The sequence below is a fragment of the Pteropus medius genome, unplaced genomic scaffold (assembly GCF_902729225.1).
Source record: "Pteropus medius unplaced genomic scaffold, Ma_sr-lr_union100, whole genome shotgun sequence".
Taxonomy (NCBI): domain Eukaryota; kingdom Metazoa; phylum Chordata; class Mammalia; order Chiroptera; family Pteropodidae; genus Pteropus; species Pteropus medius.
In genome coordinates this window covers 29,741,599-29,763,767 of record NW_024354500.1, presented here as the reverse complement: position 1 = coordinate 29,763,767, position 22,169 = coordinate 29,741,599, and the positions used below count along the sequence as shown (strand labels likewise).

Sequence of the window (22,169 nt, the reverse complement as noted above, 5' to 3'; positions counted from 1 at the left end):
AATGTGTACCATTGTAAAAGGTAAGTGGTGATTTTCCACATCCTAATGATAGTATCCTTAACACTCTGATATAGCCATGAAGTCAATTCATGTATTTTTGGGTATTTGGTATTTGGTATTTGGTGACTATTATCATACTAGTCAATTTTTGCCAGGTTAGTCAGCTGTGAAAAAAATAAAACCACAAAATATGTAGTTTCTATCAACAGTTTATCTCACTCAAGTTCCAACTCAATGGTGAGGATGAGTTGTGGCTCTGCTTCACTTGTCCTCTGATTCCAAAACTCAGTCTGAAGGAACAGCACTTTCTGGAACATGCCATTCTGGAACTGAAGGAAAGGGCAAGAAAGTTTGAAGAAATATGTAATGTCTCTTAAAATTTCTGCTTTGAGCTGGCATATGTTATGTCTCTTCACATTTCATTGCTCAAAACAAGATATGTTGTTAAGCTTGACCATAAAGAAGAGAAGTATTCTTTTCTCACAAAAAGATACCGAAAGCCAAGGTCAGTGGGGATCTTCTTATAAGCTGGAGAGTGAATAATTGGAAGTGATATAGTACAGAGAAGTCAAAAACATATACTCAAGGTCCAGACTGTATGAATTTAGGTCCAGATTCAACAACTATTGAATTTCGCCAATTATTTAAATTTCTTAGTCTTTTATCATATTTAAAGTGGGGTCAAATAGCATCTACATGACAGTGAGGTTAGAGTTAGATTAATTAATTCAAGTGCCTCGAGCATAGTAAGTATTCATTAAATAAAATACTTTCATAATATATGCTGTTATTCAGATGTTCAACTAATTCTGCTTTTATTTCTAAAATAATAAGCATATGTTCAGTTGGTATATGTGACTACTTTCTTTTTTATATATTTTATATATTTTTTAATTTTTCAATTACAGTTGATATACAATATTATATTAGTTTCAGGTGTACAACACAGTGATTAGACATTTATATAACTTATGAAGTTTTTCTGTGTTAGGTAGAGCTGCTGTGTCTCCTGGTCTTAGTAAAGTGACTTTATGTAGTAGGTGGCCTGTGCAGCCCAGTGGCATGCTCTCCTTGGTCACGAGCCAGGTGCTCCAGGTGTGTCCCTTGTGTGGATTGTATGTACCCTCCTGTTGTAGTTGAGCCTTGAGTGCTGTTTCCACATCAATGAGAATAACTGACTCTCAGGCTGATTGGTTGTGAAGACTGTCCATGACAATTGTGGAGGAGCTGTTGTGTAGGGGCTGATCCTATAGAATAGGATTTGCTTTACAGGGCTCTGGTGCCTTCCTAGTCTTCTCTTTGGGTGTGTCTTTTGTAGAGGTGGTTGGGTAGTATGATGTGGTCTGAAGCTGGCCAGAAGGTGTGTTGGTTCTGGCACCTCTTTGGAGGACCTCTGTTTTAGGCCAAGTTCAGCTGCAGCCTGTGCCTGGCCTAGGGCTACTTGGTATGAGCTACAAAGTTATCTGCAGATGGTTGCTACTTGTGCTGGGCTTAGAGGTGCCTAGGAAAGGCCAGCCCTTGAACAAAGGCCAGCTTTACCAGTGCCGGGCTTGGGGCTGCTCAGCAAGAGGTACAGGGCACACCAAGGCCAGATGCTGCTTATTTGGGGTTTGTGAATTTTTGATAGATTTTAAGAAAATTCACAGCATGAGCCAAGATAGGTTGTTTGTATGCAAAAGCCACTGGAAGTGGCTTCAGTGGGCCTGCAAGCTGAGTGGGGCAGGGTTTCAGAGCATCATCAGGGCAGGGCGACCAGTGTTAGCCATGTTGATGGAGACTCAGATATGGCAGTACCTAGGCCTGCACACTTGGAGAGGGAAGGATTCCACAGAGAAACAATGGATTTCACCAGCATTCCTATCTGGGGGAAAGCTGCCCCTCCTGCCCTCGCCCTGAAGCCAGTTCCTCCCCATATGTTCCTGGTGCCTTTCAAGCTGCTGCTCCACGGCTGGAGCTCAGAGCCAGTGAGTCTGTCAGCAAGTAAGTTCACATACAAGCCTTTTAAGAGGAATACTTAGGACTCCAGCATCCCTTCATCTCACTCAGCCACAATCTCCACTGGTTTTCACAGCCAGAGTTTGTGGAGACTTCTCTTCCTGGCACTGGAGCCCTGAGCTGGGAAACCCGGTGTGGAGTTGGACCCCTCACTCCTCAGGGGGACCTCTACTCCTATTTCTCCTGATTTTTTACTACTACACATGGGTGTGAGACCAGACTATTCCAATTCTCTCCTCTTCTACCAGTCTTTGTGCTTCTTCTGTATGTCTTTAGTTATAGGATTTCTGTTTAGCTAGACTTAAGGTGATTCTCAGTGATGATTGTTCTGCAAGTTAGTTGTAATTTTGATGTGGTTGTCAGAGGTGGCAAGCACAGCATCTACCTACTCCACCATCTCGACCAGAACTCACTACTTTCATAAATAGATCTCTTTTTTTAGCACTTTTAAATAACACTATCATGAATTTTTATTTGTCTATCTCCTCTACTCTATTAAGTTGAAGACAGTACATTCTTGCCTTCATTTTGTATACTTCCATTTAGTACATGCTTAGCTCATATCAGTTTCTCAATAAATATTTTATAAGGAAAAGTTGAGTGAAAGGATAGGAGAAAGTGCTTACAAGGTTTAGATAGAAGAGGACAAGGAGAATCCATTGCCTGGTCACTCAGAAAAAAAAGTTCAGAGGAAAATTAGAATTTGAAAAATTTCTTGGAGAAAAAGCATTTAATGGGCATGTAGTAATAAAAATTATTTTAGATTTAGACTAGGAATGTTCAGTCTTAAGAGCATTTACCAGTTTTATATTTTTACTGGTTAGTATGCATTACATATAATAGATTCGTATATTTGCTATTTTCATTTATTTACAGATTGACATAAATTTAAAACTCCTTGATGCTACTTGAATCTTTAGTATTCATCATTGTATCCCCAACTCTTAACGTTGTACCTTGCACAATGAAGTATTCGAAAAAATTTTGTTGAATAATTGTATGACTACCAAACCCCAACAAATTTACTTCCTTGTTATTTAAGCTTATGGTTCTTTATCTCCCAAACTCTAAAAGAAGTTCAAAATTGTATTACAAGTTTAGAAATAACACACATTCCTTTGAATAATTGTCCTGGTTAGTATGAGCCATATGAATCAAAAGATTTGCAGTAAAATGTCTTGGCTGTGAAGCTAAAAACATTTACAAAACATATTGAAATAGAAAATGGCAAGTTCAGCTGAGTTTGCTTTAGCAGCCACAATAAAGTAAATTAACCCCAAATGGGTGATTTTGTAAAATTCTGCTTGAGCAACTCTCAATTTCCAACTCTTAATGTCTATAAACAGAATTCCAAGGCATTATGTGTGCCATGGGCTAAATCAAGTGAGCCATCGAATGGAGGCCTTGTCCTGTTTGCTCATTTTACAAAGATGCATGGAATCTGTTGAATATTTTGGAGTTAGTAAGTATAAGGTAATTAGTGAGCAAAGTGTGTGTCCTTGTCTGACTTTTCCAAGAACTTTATGCCCCAATAAAAGAATTATCCAATGCTTTGCTTTAATCAACAACTTAAATCACCTCTTTGACAGTGTGATTCTGAGAATTCACTCAGTCTTGAAATCCTACAGACTCTTCTCTAAAACTCTTCTTTTTAAGACCTGCTTATTCTTAGTTTACTTGACCCTGTGCGTACCTGTCAGCATTCTTTCCAGTTCTAGCTCTCATATAATTCAACATTTTAATCTTAATCGTCATGTGGACTCATGTTAATTCATTCCACAAATATTTATTAAGCAACTACTATGTATCTTGTACTATGTGAGGAGCTGGGGGTGAACTTTGGTAGATATTTGAGTATGAAACTAAATTTCAACTTTCCAAGTTTTTTCCAACTTTGAAAGACCTTCCCTGTCTCAGCTTTTATCACAGCCTCCTCTAATGATCTTTATTGTTCAGCAGTCTTCTAAGAGAACTTAATATTAGGTGATGACAAGTCAGTCTAGTATGAGAAAATAGATAGAAAATTGTGATTACAGAGGCAGAATCAAAAGGCAGTAACTCAAGTCCACACATAGAAACAAAGAGCATCAGTAAAGGTAACTACATAGGTAAATATAAGAGAGAATAAAAATGTATTTTCATTTGTAATTATTTTTTTCTTCTATTTGACTTAAAAGACAGTAATGTGAAGCAATGATTATAAAACTGAAGATTCAGCTTATAAAGATGTAATTCAAAGGCAAGAGGAAGGAACAATACTATATTGGAGGAAAGTTTTTGCATACTGTCAAAATTAAGTTGGCATTAATCTATTTTACTGTCTGACTTATTTCACTTAGCATAATACTGTCCCTCTAGATTTATGTATATTGTCACAAATGGCTAGATTTTATTCTTTTTAATGTCTGAGTAATATTCTTATCCATTTATCTATTGATGGACACTTAGGTTGTTTCCATATCTTGTTTATTGTAAATAATGCATCAGTAAACATAGAGGTGCTTTTTAAATTAATATTTTGGATTTCTTTGGATAAATACCAGAAGTAGAATTGCTGGGTCATAAGATAGTTCTATTTTTAATTTTTGAGGAACTTTCAGACTGTTTTTTTTTTTTTTATAGTGGCTACACCAATTTATAATCCAATTTACAATGAATGAGGATTCTCTTTTGCCCACATTCTCACGAGCACTTGTTATTTGTTGATTTATTTATGATAGCCATTCTAACAGGTGTGAGGAAGTATCTAATTGTTTTGGTTTGCATTCCCTGATGATTAGTGTTGTTGAGCATCTTTTCATATGTCTGTTAGCCATCTGTATGTCCTCTATGGAGAAATGTCTTTTCAGATCCTCTGCTCATTTTTTCATCAGTTATTAATTCTTTCTTTCTCTCTTTCTTTCTTTCTTTCTTTCTTTCTTTCTTTCTTTCTTTCTTTCTTTCTTTCTTTCTTTCTTTCTTTCTTTCTTTCTTTCTTATTTTATGTTAAGCCATATGAGCTCTTTATATATTTTGAATACTAATCTCTTATCAGATATTTCATTTGCAAATATCTTCTCCCATTTGGTAGGTTGCCTTTTGTTGTTGATGGCTTCCTTTGTGGTGCAAAACATTTTTATTTTGATGAAGTACCCTTTATTTATTTTCACTATTGTTGGCTTTGTCCTGGGAGACATGTCCAAAAATTTTGCTAAGATTAATGCCAGGGGTATCTAGAAAACAAAATAAATGAACAAACAAAACAGAAACAAACTCACAGATAGAGAACAAATTGATGGTTGCCAGATGGTTGCCAGAGGGATTAGGGAAAAAGTTGAAAGAGATTAAGTACAAACTGCCAGTTATAAAAATAGTCATGAAGCTGTAAGGTACAGCATAGGGAATGCAGTAAATAATATTGTAATAACCTATTGGTGTCAGATGTGTAGTAGACTTATTGGAGTAGATCTTATTGGAGTAGACTTATTGGAGTAAACTTATTGGAGTAGACTTATTGAACTAATCACTTCATAAGGTATATAAATGTCTAATTACTATGTTATACATCTAAAACTAATAATACTGTATGTCAACTGTAACTGAAAAATAATTTTTAAAAAAAGTCTTAGCTATTAAAAACCGGTTACAGTTGTAAATTTTGTTATGTAGATTTAAGATAAAAAGTTGATTTTAAAAAACTTGGCATTAATCTAAATAGATTGTTTGAATTTTTAATTGTATGGAAAGAAACAAGATAATTAAAATGATTTACCAAAAAACATCTTCTTAACACAAAATAAAGTAGCAATGGAGGAATGGAGGAACAAAATAGAAATAATATATATATCTGCACTTACCGACTGAAATCCACAATACACAAAGCAAAAACTAACAGAATTAAAGATAGACAATTCAACAATAATAGTTTAAAGTTCTAATACTCCTCTTTCAGTAATAGGTAGAAAAACTAGGCAGAAGATAACAGGAAATAAAATATATGAACAAAACTATCAAACAACTAGACCTACAGATATCTATAAAACACTCAGTCAAAAACAGGAAAATGGACATTCATCCCAGGTACACATAGAATCTTCTCCTGGCCAGATCATATGCTAGACCACAAAGCAAGCTTAAAAACACTTAAAATGATTGAAATTATAATAAAGTACATTCTCCCACTCCAATGGAATTATACTGGAAATTAATCTTAGAAATAAAATTAGGAAATTCACAAATATATGGAAATTAAACATTACACTTTTAAATAACCAATAGATAAAAGAAGAAATCACAAGATAAGTTAGAAATATTTTGAATGAAAGTGAAAACAGTATATCAAAACTTATGAAATGCAGTAAAGAAGCAGTTGGAGAAAAATTGACAGCTCTAAATAGCTATATTCAAAAAGAAAAAAGGTCTCAAATCAATAACATAACATTCTACCATAAGAAATTAGAAATAGAAAAAATATTAAAAATCAAAGCAAATAGTAGGAAGGAAATAATAGAGATTAGAGTGTAAATAAAGTAAAAGAAAACAATAAAGTCAATAAAACTGAAAGTTGGTCCTTTTATAAGATCAGAGATAATGACAAACATTTATTTCTCAAACTCAAAAACAGAACTTGATACTTAAATTAGCCAAGAAAACAGAAAATTCAGATTACTAAAATCAAAAGTGAAAGAGAGAAATAACCATAGACATTACAGAAGTTTTTTAAAAAGCAAGGGAATAGGGTGATACTATGAACCATTGTATGCCAACAAATTAAATAATAGAAGAAATGGATAAGATTGTAAAAAGACACAAACCTCTAAAATTGAAAGAGAATTAGAAATATCTGAATAAACCTACTACAGTAGTAATGAAGAAACTTTCCACAGAGAAAAGCCTAGAGAACTTCAATATTGAATTCTACCAAATGTTTAGAGAAAAATTAATACCAAACTTTCACAAATTCTTCCAAAATATAGAAGAGAAGGGAACATGAGGTAAGAATTACATTGTTATTAAAACCAGACAAAGACATTACAAAAAAACTATAGATTGATATACTTATGAATATAGGTGTTAATATACTCAACAAACTACTAGCAAACCAAATTTAATATATAAAAATGGTTATACATGATGACCAAACTGTAATTTTGCTCAGCAATGCAACATAGATTTAACACATGAAAATCATCATGTGTTAGGTAGACGGGGGAAAAAAAATTAAGTCATTTATTCAATTAAACAAACAAACAAACAAACAAACAAATAATAAATAAAAGACAAATATCGCATGATCATCTCAATAGACCCATGATGATACATAACTCTGAAAAACAGTTTGGCAGTTTCTCAAAATCTTAAGCAGATGATTACCATGTTACCCACCAATTTGATCTCCACGTATATACCCAAGAGAATTGAAAATGTCTACACAAAAAAACTTAAATATGGATGTTTACAGCAGCGTTATACATAATAGCAAAAATGAAAAAGTAAACTAAATATTTATCAATTTATGAATGGATAAAATAACTGTGGTATATACATACCATTTTTTAGCTATAAAAATAAATGAAGTATTTATATATCCTTCAACATAGATGAAACTTGAAAACATTGTTAACTGAAAAAAAAAAAGACACAAAAGACCACATATTATTCTAGACTATTTACATGAAAAAAATGTAGTGTATAGGCAAATTCGTAGTGCCAGAAAGATTTGTAGTTGTCAGAGGAGGTAGAATGGGGCAGTGGAGAGTGAATGCTAATGGGTTTGAAGTTTTATTTTGGGGTGATTTAAATGTTCTGGAATTAGATAGCGATGTGATAATTGCACAACTCTGTAAATATATGAAAAAGCCACTTAATTATATCCCTTTAAAGAATAAATTTATGGCATGTAAATTATATCTCAAAAAATCTGTTTTTAAAAAAGAAAAAATGATGTTTTTAAAAATAAAATAAAGATGGAAAAATTTTTTTAGAAAATTCTTCTACTGAAACTGTAGGGAAGGAGAATAAGCTAAACACACAATTTGACATTTTGATGTAATGAAAGTATATAATGGGACCTATTCAAAGATTCTTTGTGACTATAAATTTTAAGGTCCTTTCAAAGAAGTTCAGAAGCACATGAGGAACTATTCTGTGAAAACCATATATTGGATCCCAGAAAAGAGGGGAAACCAATTTCTACCAAAAAAGGAGCAGGAGGAGGAGGAGAAGAAAAACGAGCTAATTGACCATATGATGGAAAATAATGTTGAGAGACAACAGATCTGGGAACTGACAAGAGACAAGAGGCATGGGTCAGTGGGTGGTGGTGAGTGGATCAGGGAGAGCAGCTGTAGTCTATAAGAGCTATTTGTACTATTTGAAAGTAGAGCTGTTTACTGTGAGATAAAGTCAAGAGCTGGAGCAAAGAAAATAGTTATGATCCTCATCATAAAACTTAGTATGTATATCTAAACTCTGAAAGAGCAGTGCCAGGGTAAAAAAAAAACAAAAACAAAAAACAAAACTTGTCAAGAAGTCAGAGGTAGTGTCCAGTTAATATGGCAAAGTAGGTAAATGCTGTGCTTGCCTCCTCTCACAACCATATCAAAGTACAACTAAACTACAGAATAGCCATTGCTGGGAGCCACCTGGAGTCTGGCTGAACAGAAGTTCTACAACCAAGGACACACAGAAGAGGCCACTTTGAGACACAAAACAGGGTGATCCCACACACGGGTGGAGGTTGTGGCTGAGTAAGACAGAGTGCTGAAGGAGTCACAGACTTACTTGGGGATGGACTCGCCTGCTCTGAGCTCTAGCTCTAGGGCAGCAGCTCGAGAGGTGCCAGGGTCATATGGGGAGTTATAGAGTTGTCTGGCTTCAGGACAAGGGCTGGAGGGGCAGCTTTCTCTTGGATAGAAGTGCTGGTAAAGGGCATTTGTTCCTTTGCTGAGCCCTCCTCCACCTGCTTGCAGACCTAGGTGGGTACCATACCTGAGTCTCCATCAACATAGCTAACATTGGTCACCTCCCCCTGATTATTCTCTGAGACTCCACCCCTGACCAATGCGAGAGCCCTCCCAAGACACTTCCAGTAGATCTTCCATCAAAATGGCCTATCTTGGTTCATGCAGTAGACTTTCATAAAATCTCTCAAACATTCACAAACCTAAACAAGCCACATCTGGTCTCAATGTGCCTTGTGCCTCTTGCTAAGCAGCCCCAAGCCCGGCACCATTGGCAGCCGGCCTATTTGCAGCTTAGCCTCATGAGGCACATCAAGCCCAGCGTGGGTGGCAGCCATCTGCAGATTGCTTGGTCGCTCATATCAGGTGGCCCCAGGCAGGGCAACTGAACTTGGCCTGCAGCAGGGCCCCTCCCAGGAGGCCCTGGGCTGCATGCCCAGTGGTCAGCTTCAGTCTGAGCTGGAGCACCACACTTGGGATCACATCTGAGAACAATACACCCAAAGAGTGGACAGGGCAGTCACCAGAGCCCTGCTAAAATGACTCCTGCTCTGTAGAATCAGCCCCTGCACAACAGCTCCTCCAGTAATCACGACCAATCAGTCCCAGGGTCAGTCTCTCCCACTGAAGAACAAATAGCAACCAAGGCTCAAGTGCAACAGGAGGGCACACACAACTCATACGAAGAACCTACTTGGAGCACATGGCTCCGGTGACCAGGGAAGACTGTGCCGCTGGGACCCACATCACACCAACTACAGAAGGTTACTCTACTAAGAATGGGAGACAAAGCAGCCCTATCTAATACATAGAAACAAACACAAGTAGGCAGCCAAAATGGGAAGACAAAGAAATATATCTCAAATGGAAGAACAGAACAAAGCTACAGAAAAGGAACTAAACAAAATAGAGACAAGCAATCTAGCAGATGCAGAGTTCAAAACACTTGTTATAAGGATGCTCAATGAACTTAGGGGAAGAGTGGATGAACTCACTGAGAACTTTAACAAAGATATAGAAAACAAAAGTAGAGATAGAAAACATAGAAAAGAACCAGTCAGAACTGAAGAATACAATAACTAAAATAAAGAATACCTTAGGAGGAATTAACAGTAAATTAGATGAAGCAGAGGATCGAATCAGTGATTTAGAAGATAAGGTAGCAGAAAACTCCCAATCAGAATAGCTGCAAGAAAAATTAATCTGAAAAATGAGGATAGTTTGAGGGTCCTCTGAGAACATCAAGCATACCAACATTTTCATCATAGGGTTGCCAGAAGGAGAAGAGAGAGAGCAAGAAACTGAAAACCTATTTCAAGAAATAATGACTAAAATCTTCCCTAACCTAGTGAAGGAAATAAACATACAAGCCCAGGAAGTGCAGAGTCCCAAACAAGATGAACCCAAAGAAGCCTACGCAATGACACAGCATACTTAAAATGCCAAATGTTAAATATAATGAGAGAATCTTAAAAGCAGCAAGAAAAAACCAGTTAGTTACCTACAAAGGAGTTCCCATAAGACTGTCAGCTGATTTCTCAACGGAAACTTTGCAAGCCAGAAGGGATTGGAATGAAATATTCAAAGTGATGAAAATTAAGGACCTACAACCGAAATGACTTTAGCCAACAAAGCTGTAATTTAGAATCCAAGGATAAATAAAGAGATTCCCAGACAAGAAAAAGCTAAAGGAATTCATCATCACAAGCTAGTATTATAGGAAATGTTGGAGGGCCTTATTTAAGAGGAAGAAGAAAAAAGAAATAAAAAATATGAATAATAAAATGGCAATAACTACATATCTATCAACAATTACTTTAAATGTAAATGAATTAAAGCTCCAATCAAAAGATAGAGTGGCTGAATGGATAACAAGACCCTTACATATGCTGCCTATAAGAGACTCACTTCAGATCAAAAGACACACACAGACTGAAAGTAAAGGAATAAAAAAGATGTTTCATGAAAATGAAAAGAAAAAATATCTAGGGTAGCAGTACTTATACCAGACAAAATAGCCTTTAAAACCAAGGCTATAACAAGAGACAAAGAAGGACTCAATTATCTCACTTCTGGGTATTTATCTGTAGAAACTCAAAACATTACTTCAAAGGGACATGTGAATCGATATGTTCATTGCAGCATTATTTACAGTAGCCAGACATTGGAGGCATCTTGGGTGTTTATTAATTGATAAGAGGTGAGATGTGTATACACACACACACGCACACACACACACACACATATAAAATGGAATATTACTCAGCCATAAAAAAGAATATAATCTTTTCTTATGCAACAACATGGATGGACCTAGAGGGTATTGTGCTGAGTGGAATAAGTTAGACAGAGAAAGACAAATATAATATGTGGAAGCTAGAGAACAAGATAACAAACAAACAACAGAAACGATCTCATAGAAACTGCATTTTGATGGTTGTCTCACTAGGGAGTGGGAGGGTGAGTGACAGGGGAGAGGATTAAGAAGTACAAATTGATAGTTCCAAAATAGTCATGGGGATGTAGAATATAGCATGGAGAATATAGTCAGTAGTACTATAATAACTATGCATGATGTCAAATGGGTATTGAATTTATTGGGGCGATCACATATAAATGTCTAATCACTGTGCTTTACACCTTAAACCAATATAATATTGTATGTGAACTATAATGAAAAAAATACAAATATAAAATTTTTTTAAAAAGTCAAAGGTAAGCATAAAAAATGTCACTGGGTCTTCTAACACAATCCTCCTCAAATGGTATAAGGAACAAGAAAAAGTCCTGTTGTTTCTGCCAGACAGATTACTATAAGGAGGTTATTGTTTCATGTGAGACAGCATCTACCAACTATCAATTGCACTCTATTATAATAAAGTGGGTAATGAGTTAAAGAACAGAAAAGAAAGACAAAGAACTGTGCTCCTGTTAAGTACTGACTCCTAAGAAAAAGCCATCATCCAAACTCTCATATGCTTTCAGCTACTAACTTAACTCCTTGTCTCTCCTTCTCCTGGATAAAATATGTGACATTTGTATTTGTTGGCTCCCTTTTCTTAACACTGGCCACCCCCATTGATTTCTCAGTTTATTTCATTCAAGTTCCATCACTACAGTGAAACAGCGCTCACTGAAGTCAGCAATGATTTCCAAAAAATCTTTTCTAAAACTTTCTTGCTTGATCATTTGCCAGCATTGAGCAATGCTGTTCACAGCTTCATTGTTCATATATTCCCTTCTCATGACCTCCTACCAGTCTTTCTGCTTCTCTTTGTTTTATTTATACCCTGTTCCTTGGCCATTAAATGACTCTTTACTAGGTTCCTTCAGAACTCTATACCATTTTTTAGGTGATCTCTTTTCCAAGCACTTTTTTTAAAATGAGATAACTTGCAAATTTTATATATCAGGCTTATCCTCTTTTTTCCTCTGAAATATTCACAATCACACATATTATGTATGTAGTTTTATTATAAGTCTAAAAATCAGATGATACGAGTCCTCCAGATTTGTTCATTTTTAAAAATTGTTTTGGCTATTCCAAGTCCTTTGCATTATCATGAACGTTTTAAAAAAATCACTATTTCAATTTCTACAAAAAGATCGCTATTATTTGGAATGAAATTTATTGCACTGAATCTATAGATCCATTTGAGGGAGAAGTACCATATTAACAATATTAAGTATTCTCACCCATGAACATTTATTTAGGTCTCTCCATTTATTTAGGTCTTCGATATTAATTCAGCAATTTCCATAAATTTCTGGATACATATATTGTCCACATTTTGTTAAATGTATCCCTAAGAATACATGTTTTTGCTGTTGAAATTTGTGTTCTTTAATTTTCTAATTGTTTATTGGCTGGTATATAGAAATTCAATTTTTTTTGTTTACTGATTTTATGTCTTGCACATTGCTACATTTATGTACTAGTTCTAGTGGCTTTTTTTTGTAGATTTTTTATGATTTTCTTTGTAAGCAATAATACCTTCTCAATCTCTCTGCCTTTTACCTGTTTTTCTTATGTCCTTGTACTGGCTAGGACTTCCACTACAATTATCGAGTAGAAAGTGGTAAGAGAAGACTTTATTGCCCTGTTCTCAATCTTAGAGAAAAGTGTTTGTTCATCTTTTACCGCTGGGTAGGATAATAGCTAAAGGCTTTTCATAGATGCCCTTTATCACGTAGAGAAAGTTTTCTTCTATTACTAGTTTGCTAGTTTAATGAGAATTTTATCATGAAAAGGTATTGAATTTTTATAATGCCTTTCCTTTATTGAGATGATGTTTTTCTCTTTTATTCTGTTAATAGGATAAATTACACTGATTTCTGAATGTTAAACCAACACTGCATTGCTATAATAAATCTGATCAATTTGTTGAGTGATATCTATTACCTTTTTGATTTGATTTGAGAATATATTTTTAAGAAGTTTTTTTTATCACTATTCATGAGAGATATTTGGTCAATGAGTTCTTTTTCTCATTGTCGTATCTTTGATTATTAGGGTAACTGGCCTCATAAAATTAGTTGGAAATGTTATTGTTTCTTTGAATTTCAGAAGAAGTAAGAATAAAATTAGTATTATTTGTTCTCTACTGTTTGGTTGGATTCATCAACAAATCTATCTGGACCTAAAGTTTCTTTGTAGCAAGGTTCGTAATACAGTGTTAGTTTTGGTAATCTTTATTTTCCAAAGTATTTATCTATTTGATTTGGGTTTGAAAACTTATTGGTTGTTCATAATATCCTCTTATTCCCTTTTAATGTCTGCAGTGTGTTTGCCTTTTTGATTATGTTATCCTGGTCACAAATACTTCTTAAGACAGAGCAGATTTCAAGGTCCATTATTTATATATTTCCAATTAATAATTGTAATAATACCTTTTCCAGAATATATTTTTATGTCAAAGATAATTTAAAAAGTTTATTTATAATGGTAATAAAGTGGCGTGTGTGTGTGTGTGTGTGTGTGTGTGTGTGTGTGTGTGAGCACGTACACTTTCCAGAGATTATTGAGCCCTTACTGACATAGCGGGGGAAAGACCTTCCCATATGCACAATCTCGCAAGCCGGATCTTTCAAAGCCCTTTTGTATTGTTATTATTGCTTTCGTATATCTAAGCATATATTTAAAAATTTCCTGGCTTTCATATCAAATTGTGTTGAAGTTTGAGAAAAAAATGAGCTTTGCAATCAAACAGAACTGAGTGCAAATTCCAGCATGTCAATTATTAAGGATGTAGACTTGAATATTTTATTTAATCCTTCTCAATGTCTGCTTGATGATCTATAGGATAAAATTTCTAATAATTTACTTTTAGGAATGCATTAACAATTACTCAAGATTATGCATAGTTCTTAGTGCTCAGTTAATATTATTGATTTATACTTATATTATGCTGACTTTCTCTAGATATACACAATTTATCGATGGGGACATTTATATGTATCCTCAAAGTAAGTGCAGGATTAGATATCTTCTATCCTTATATAGATCATCACCTAAAAGGGGATGTTATCACAGCTTTTTTTTTTTTTTCAGATTGCAGGGACCATAGCCATGCTCCCTGTAGCAGTTTCTCTTTATGAGAACTCTGTTTCTGATGGTTGCAGAAGTCATCAGATTCAGGATATTGATTTTTTCTTTCAGGGGAGCACTCAATAATACAATTGCTAAAGTTTAATGATCTCTCAGAGATCATTTAGAAAACAGTTCAAGGCCATTTAGCAGATATTTATAGGGTTACTCATGCTGACAGTCTTCTGGAACTTTTCTACATCCATTACAGCTTCTCCTCAATTATTTAAAAAGAGACTTACAGAAGAGGAAGGATTCTCAGCTTCTATCTCCTGCCTATCAATGGATAAGGATATTGAATAGGGCCACCACTATATGAAAAGGTCAGTCTACATGACAGGACATATAGAGTCAGAAGAGAAATAATTTTCCTTTTTTTTTTCAATTTAAGGGCAGGTTTTCACTAACTTCATTTGTTCTTTTTTGAGATAAAATAGTTATGGTCAAAAGGTCCATATATTAATTTTATCTATTTGAACATCAAAGTAAAATTCTGTTCTCAAAGATCATCTAATAGACTTGGATCTTGTGATGTATAAAGCAAGATAATCCATCCAAAATCCATTCTGAGAGACCACGGGGACACATTGGTTTGTCCTGGTTTGCAGCACAGACATAAAAGCAACAGCTGAACAATCTTAATAGAACTAAGATGGCCATATATATACTTGCTGGCACATTTCCCTTTAAAAAAAATGCACATGCTGAATTTTATTATTTTGCTCACTAAACCCTATCAATCTTCATGAGCTTATAATTAAGAAAATATTATACTTGGAGGGACTCCCTGCTATTATCAAATAACTTGAAAAGACCTGGAAGAATACAAGTCGAATAGCTGTCTTTACAAATTCCAGGTATTTGGAATGTTAATGTAAGATCACAAGAGATTCCCAGTGTTTTTGTATGCATGTTAAAAATGCCAGACCATAAAATTTGTTTCAAGCAAATTCATAATACATAGTAAGCAACAAAGAGAATATTTTCTTTATTGTTTATTCTCTTCATATAAAGGTTTGCATTGGCCAACTCTGGGAAACAGAAAACCTAATAAAAAGCAATAGGTAATTAAGTTCTATCTCTCAATCTGGCAGCAGATGGCAGTATTGAAACATGAAAAATCCGTTCAGGTTACCTTTGCAATGACCTGTTAGGTTTTCCTTCTCTTTAAACTTAAGTATCTCAGCTGAACTAGAATTCCTAAAAAGATAATATGGTTGTCATACCTTTACTGTTCTTCCCCAGTATTTATTTCTCTCTCTCTCTTTTTTTTTTTTAATTAAGAGTTTGCTCTTTTTTGTTTTGTTTTGTTTAGAGCAGTTTTAGGTTTACCACAAAATGGAACAGAAGGTACAGAGATTCCTATATGCCTCTAGCTCCACTCATACACAGCTTCTCCATTATGAGTATCTCTTGCAAGAGTGGTTACAGTTGATGAACCTACATTGACACAGCATAAATACCCAAAGTCTATAGTTTACTTTATGGTTCACTCTTAATGTTGTGTATTCTATGGGTTTGGATAATGTATCTAAATACATTGTATAATATATGACAGGAATCCATCATTATGGTATTATACAGCATATTTTCACTGCTCTAGAAATCCTCTGTACTTTGCCTACTCATCCTTCCCCACTTCAGCCCCTGGCAGCCACTGATCTTTTTAGTGTATTCATGGTTTTACCTTTTCCAGGATGTAATATAGTTGGAATCATATAGTATGTAGCCTTTTCAGATTGGCTTCTTTCACTTATTAAAATGCATTTAAGTTTCTTCTCTTCTTTTCAAGACTTGATAGCTAATTTCTTTATAGTGTTGAATAATATTTCATTGTGTGAAATTATAACTTCTCTTTTTATAAAGAGGTATCTTTTCCATTTGCAGCTCTCTTTAGATCTTGACAAAATGGTGATATTTCAACTCTTTATTTTTTCCTATTTGGCACTCAAATGTATTACTCAAGAACATGCTCCATTCAGCAAATGTTCTGGGGAAACAGGCCCTTAAACCTCTCAGACCACAGGCGTCTGGGACACTCTCTTTACAGTGTCTTATAATTACTTCTCCAAAGTGGAACTTTCCTAAGTTAGATAACAAAAATGGTTCTCCCCTCCTTTCAGATCCCTGGAACTTCATCTGTAGTTCAGAGAAAATGGAAGCCCCTGCAGCCTGTTTCACAGCCTCGAGGGCCAGGACAGCAGACCAAGTCCAGGATTAGCGCTGTGGCTGCTGAAATAAAGCAGATCCGAGCCAGACGGAAAACAGCCCGGATGCTGATGGTTGTGCTTTTGGTGTTTGCAATTTGCTATCTACCAATTAGCATCCTCAATGTGCTGAAGAGGTAAAGTTCACCTATTATTTGAAAATAAAGTGACCTGTCATTTCGTGGTTCTTAAGAACTTGCTTTTTTAAGCCAGAGGAAAATCTAAACCCTCTGTCTAGATAGCTTGTCAGGCTAGATAACTCTGTGTCGTTGTTACCAACAGGTAAGGCAGCCTTTTAGAGTGCTCAGACTGTAAATGCTCTTGTCCATGCAAATTCTCTGTCGAATGGCAGACATAAAACAGATGTTCCCCTGACCTCTTCAAGCTAATTGCTAAGCCTTAGATGCAGAAAAAAGTTCTAATGCAAAAAAAAAAAGCCTCATTTACAGCTTGTAGTTCTCTTTTGATCAGAACAAATGGGTTTTCCAAAACGTTGTTTTTAAAGACAAAGGAATTGTGACAGAATTCTATCTAAAGAGTGTTTTGTTAGCATTATAATCTTACTTAAAAGTGCATTTGTGAGCACACGCACAAAAATGAAACTACAGCACATACTATGTTTTGAATGTTTAAACAGAAAGAAAGAAAATCCATTTCCTAAAGTCATTGAATCAAGCTCAGTGTGAATATTAATAAAAATCAGCACAAAATTTTTCAGTGAGAGAAAATGTGTTATTTGTTACAGTGCAGACACACTATTAAGTTAAAACAATTGACCAATGAAACATAGCCAACGCAGGGGCAATGGTACACTTGAACTTCACGGCCAGCCAACTTTATTGAGAATTATCATAACCGTTGCACATAGACTGGTCCCAAGGTAATACTAATTCTGTTCATAATAGACTTAGAACTAAAACTAGGGTTGCTGCTCTCACTTTTCCCTGATTCAGAGTCAATATCATGTTCTCACAGCTGGGGCCTCTGGAGAGAGCTTTGGCTGGAGTCACACGTAGGAAAGGTGGTATAATCAGCTGCAGAGATCTCTCATTCTCTTTGGCCCTTGTTTTTGATTGCTTCATGACTTTTTCAAAGGAGGAAAAATGGAAAATACTCTTTTGTTTAGTAATATTATTTACTACGATGCAATCTTAAAGGTAAAAGATTTTCGGCAGTTTGGGTCCTTCATATACATATTGGCACACAAGAAAATGAGCTGCTTTGCTCTTCATATCTTTTTATAATCCCTCTTATTTTTATTGACCACAGAAATTCTATATAAATTTATTGTGGTCTTTTTCTAGATGGTATTTTCTGCCCTTAAGAACTTTATAAATGTTCTATGATACTGGATGGATTTTCTCCTCTTTTTTTTATGTATTTTTATTTTAGTCAGTCTAAATTCAAAGAAAATTAGAGTTACTGCTCTCTGGATTGCTCATTTGAATTTCCAGCATCTCAACACTTGTACCTTTTCTTTAACTATTTCCAAATACCTACTTGTCCATAATATTTCTCTTATTCCTCTGACTTAAATACTTTTCTTTATGAGGAAAGTAAATTTGCTTCTAAGGAGAAAGTCCATGTTTAATTTAAGATTTTTTTTTCAATTTTTTGAGCATTCTGCTCTTTTCCACAAAATACAAATTTTTAAAATAACATCGAATTTTTTTTTATCTTTACCACACACATTTTCTTCCAATGCATATTTCTTTGTTAGCCCTTGCATATACTTTCTTTCTCAAATAAATTTATATATTCATTTTCTTGAAACTTAGGTTTTTTTGCCTGACTAATCAAAACCAACTTCTTTAAAGCAGTTCTGATTTGTCTAGGATTTCAAAGATATATTAAGGTAGAAAATCATAAGATATTATTAATTCTATCTGTCCATGTTGTTTCATTCCATATTGTAGTTTTGTAAAACTCCAGTACTCCATAGAGCATCACTTTATTCCAGAAGCATTTCTGTCATGGACACAAATCACACAATCAGTGATGAATCTCTGGCAGGAAATGCATTATAATATTCAGCCTATAAATTTATCGGGTAGCATAATTTACCTGTTGTTGGCTAGTGAATAGAATTAGACGGGATATTTCTAACTATGGAACAGATCTTAAAAATGACCATTAAAGGTCATAATGAAAGATTTTTCAGAGTTAAAAATAATAAATGAATTAAAACTCGTGCATTTTAAGAAATTGCCAAAATTTCGCCTACTGAAAACTAGTTCTTTCTTGGGTATAAAGAAGCCCCAGAGGCAAATTTCACATGGGAAGATTGGAGTTAAAGAAATTTAATTCTTTGATCAAGGCACAAGTAAAAAGTAGGAAGAGGTACTTATAGACTGCAATTTAGGAGTGCTTTTTAAATGATGCATAACAGAATATTAACGAACACTGCTCAATTGTTTTTAGAGACAAAATGAAAGAAGGGAGATAAATATATATTCAACTTCTATTTTCTTACCCACAAGAAATATTGCATTTGCTGTTTACAAGAGAGAGTCCTTCTTCTCTGACCCAGTTAGACTTTTGCTATATTAATTGTGCAATAGAGGTTTTGTTCAGGTGCAGAAGTTATTCTAAACCCGCTGTGGTGCCATAAACCTATCAATGGTCAATGCTTGCAGCAGAGGGGGACAGGAGTCAGGCAGCTTCTATCAAGGGCTTTGTCCACCCTTGAATTTCATTATTTAAAAGATATTCTCCAGAATCATACTAGATTTCCCATTGTTTCTTTTCTTACAGAGTATTTGGGATGTTTACCCACACCGAAGACAGAGAGACTGTATATGCCTGGTTTACATTTTCACACTGGCTTGTATATGCCAATAGTGCTGCGAACCCAATTATTTATAATTTTCTCAGTGGTGAGTTTTCAACTGTTTCTTCTGTATAAGTCACAGTTTTAATCAAGGATGAGGGACTAACGGCTAGAAGGTTTCGAAGAATTTCGAACTGTATGAAGAGCTTAGATGCTGTACGATGAGAAACTTTTTCCCTAATCTGTCTTGAAGTTTTTCTCTTATTTCCTGGGTCATCAGAGAAAATCATCTAAGGGATTTTTTTTCCCCCATAAAATTTAGAAGTAATGTTGGAATAGGAATAGGAGTAAAACTTGTATGAACTGACTAACACAGCAAATTGTTTGACCATTAAACTTATAAAAAATGTAAAACAATTTTATCTGAAAATAAAACAGCCTTGCTATATTATTTCCTTAGCCAACATTTGTAGTTTAATTGAGATTGAATTGGAACCTTTCCACTTTTAGATAATTTTCTAAATTTACATTTTTCTTGTGGGTAACATCTCAGGTTTTTCTCAAGATTTCTTGCTAACCACAAAAAATGATGTTACTCTTAAATAACACCTAAACTAAGTGACGTACACATACACACACCTATAACATATTTAATCTATTTCTGTTTATGGAATCAATACAATTATACAAATCATTTAACTACTTATTGTTTTATTTACAAATATTTTGCCTGATTGACTTTTAGAATTGTGTTTTAATTAGCTACATCTGTGCATTGTTTTCTTCTCTAAGTTGTTGGCTATTTTTCATTTCTACATACAAATATATGATAACTATATATGGAGGAGTAAGCAGTTTATTTCATTGCATACTTAATAAACTATGTGTGTTTTCCAACTTCATATTTGACAACCAGTCAATTAGACTTTTTTACACATTTTTTTTCAAACATTTTGTATACCTATATGTCTGGATCTGTTTTATTTCACATTTAATGTGTGAGGTTTGTTTCATACTCAGTTGCTCCTTTTTATGCCTTCCCATGCCACACTCAACTCCAGTCTTCAAAATAAAGACTACATTAGATCTGAGACAATCACAACAGCTCGCATGCTGTGTTTGAAGGGAGAGGGTCCATGTGAAGTTGTGGCTTGGAAAGCAGTGGGGAAGCAATCATTTAGGGGTTAGGGATGACTAAAGCCCCGAGCTTTGTACTAAGCAGGTAAAACCTATTAGGAGGTTTCTGGGAAAAGTGTTTGAAACGGAAGCCACAGAACCCAGCCAAAGTGCTATTATGTGGTTACGACTGAGGCAGGAAAGGCAACTGGTGATCACTGGGGACTTGTTATGTCCCTGCTATTGTGTTGGCCCTTAACCTTCATCTTCACATTTAATCTCTCAATAACCCAGTTTAGTAATTGAGGCTTAGAGAAAAGAAATTATGATTCCCAACACTGCCATTTACCCTTAAAAAAGTAATTGTTTCATTTTCATACTTCTCTAATTTCATGTCAGTAACATAAAGACAAGGAATAACTTCTAAAGCTGTTTATTTTTCCTTTAGTTTGTTGTTCTGTCTATGCCAATTATAAAACTTTAGAGACTTTCTAGATATTTTAAGATATTTTTCTAGACATTTTATTCAACTGATTGTTTCAGTAGAACAATTTCTTCAGAGTAAAATGCAGAGATAATTTCTGTATAGTTTTGGCTATGTACAACATAAGTTTTATCATTTTTGAAATTATTAAATATTTCTGGGCATTCTTCTACTGATGACCACTTTTATTATAGTTAACTAGTTAAAAATAACCTATATTCACAAATATGAGTTTTGACTCTAGAGGAATAAAACAAATCCCAAATATCACACGTGAAAAGCAGTCTCATTATTTTATGAAAATACCTCATTGTTTCAAGAGTCTACCAAGCCTCTCATAACGCAATTTCCTTTTCCTATTTTTCCCATCTTTGCAAAATGTTGCACCTCATTGTTAGTTTGGCTCAAGGGAGCAACTCAGTTGTACCCTATTCATGGTTTGTTAAAACATTTACCACAATTCCTTTTCCTTTCGTTCTCCCTGGTTTGCCAGGAAAATTTCGAGAAGAATTTAAAGCTGCATTTTCTTGCTGTTGCCTTGGAGTTCACCATCGCCAGGAGGATCGGCTCACCAGGGGGCGAACGAGCACAGAGAGTAGAAAGTCTCTGACCACCCAGATCAGCAACTTTGATAACATATCAAAACTCTCAGAGCAAGTTGTGCTCACCAGTATAAGCACACTCCCAGCCGCCAATGGAATGGGACCGCTTCAAAACTGGTAGAATATTTATTCATATGACAATGATATCTGAGTAAAATGATTCTTTTTAAAAAAATCTCTGTACACAGAAATTTTATTATCTTAGCAATCGGAAGCTAAAATTACTTTGTGGACCCATTTTTTAAAAAAGAAAAATCTATTGCTCTTTGGAAATAAAAACATCAGTTTAAAATAATTTCTCAACTTTTGATTTAAATATGTTAGAAGTTTAACCTTCAAATGAATTTATTTCAGGATATTTCGCTTTTGGTTTCATGTATTATGATTTGTGTCAATTAAATGTTCGAACATTTCCAATTCTAATTGTTATTTCAGTTTTGAAATTCAAATTTTTGCTAAAAACTTAC

General features: G+C 34.6%; 1 protein-coding gene across 2 annotated transcripts in view; it reads left to right on the top strand.

Annotated features, from left to right (window-relative positions):
* The window catches only part of HCRTR2 (hypocretin receptor 2), a 112,297-nt gene extending 90,300 nt beyond the window's left edge, over window positions 1–21,997 (top strand). For both annotated transcript variants that reach the window (XM_039853087.1, XM_039853088.1), the window contains exons 5-7: window positions 16,647–16,867; window positions 19,485–19,606; window positions 21,594–21,997. In XM_039853087.1, coding sequence (XP_039709021.1) covers window positions 16,647–16,867; window positions 19,485–19,606; window positions 21,594–21,823 — 573 coding nt within the window. In that variant the 3' untranslated portion in view covers window positions 21,824–21,997. The remainder of the gene's footprint in view (window positions 1–16,646; window positions 16,868–19,484; window positions 19,607–21,593) is intronic.
* Window positions 21,998–22,169: the final 172 nt, after the last annotated feature.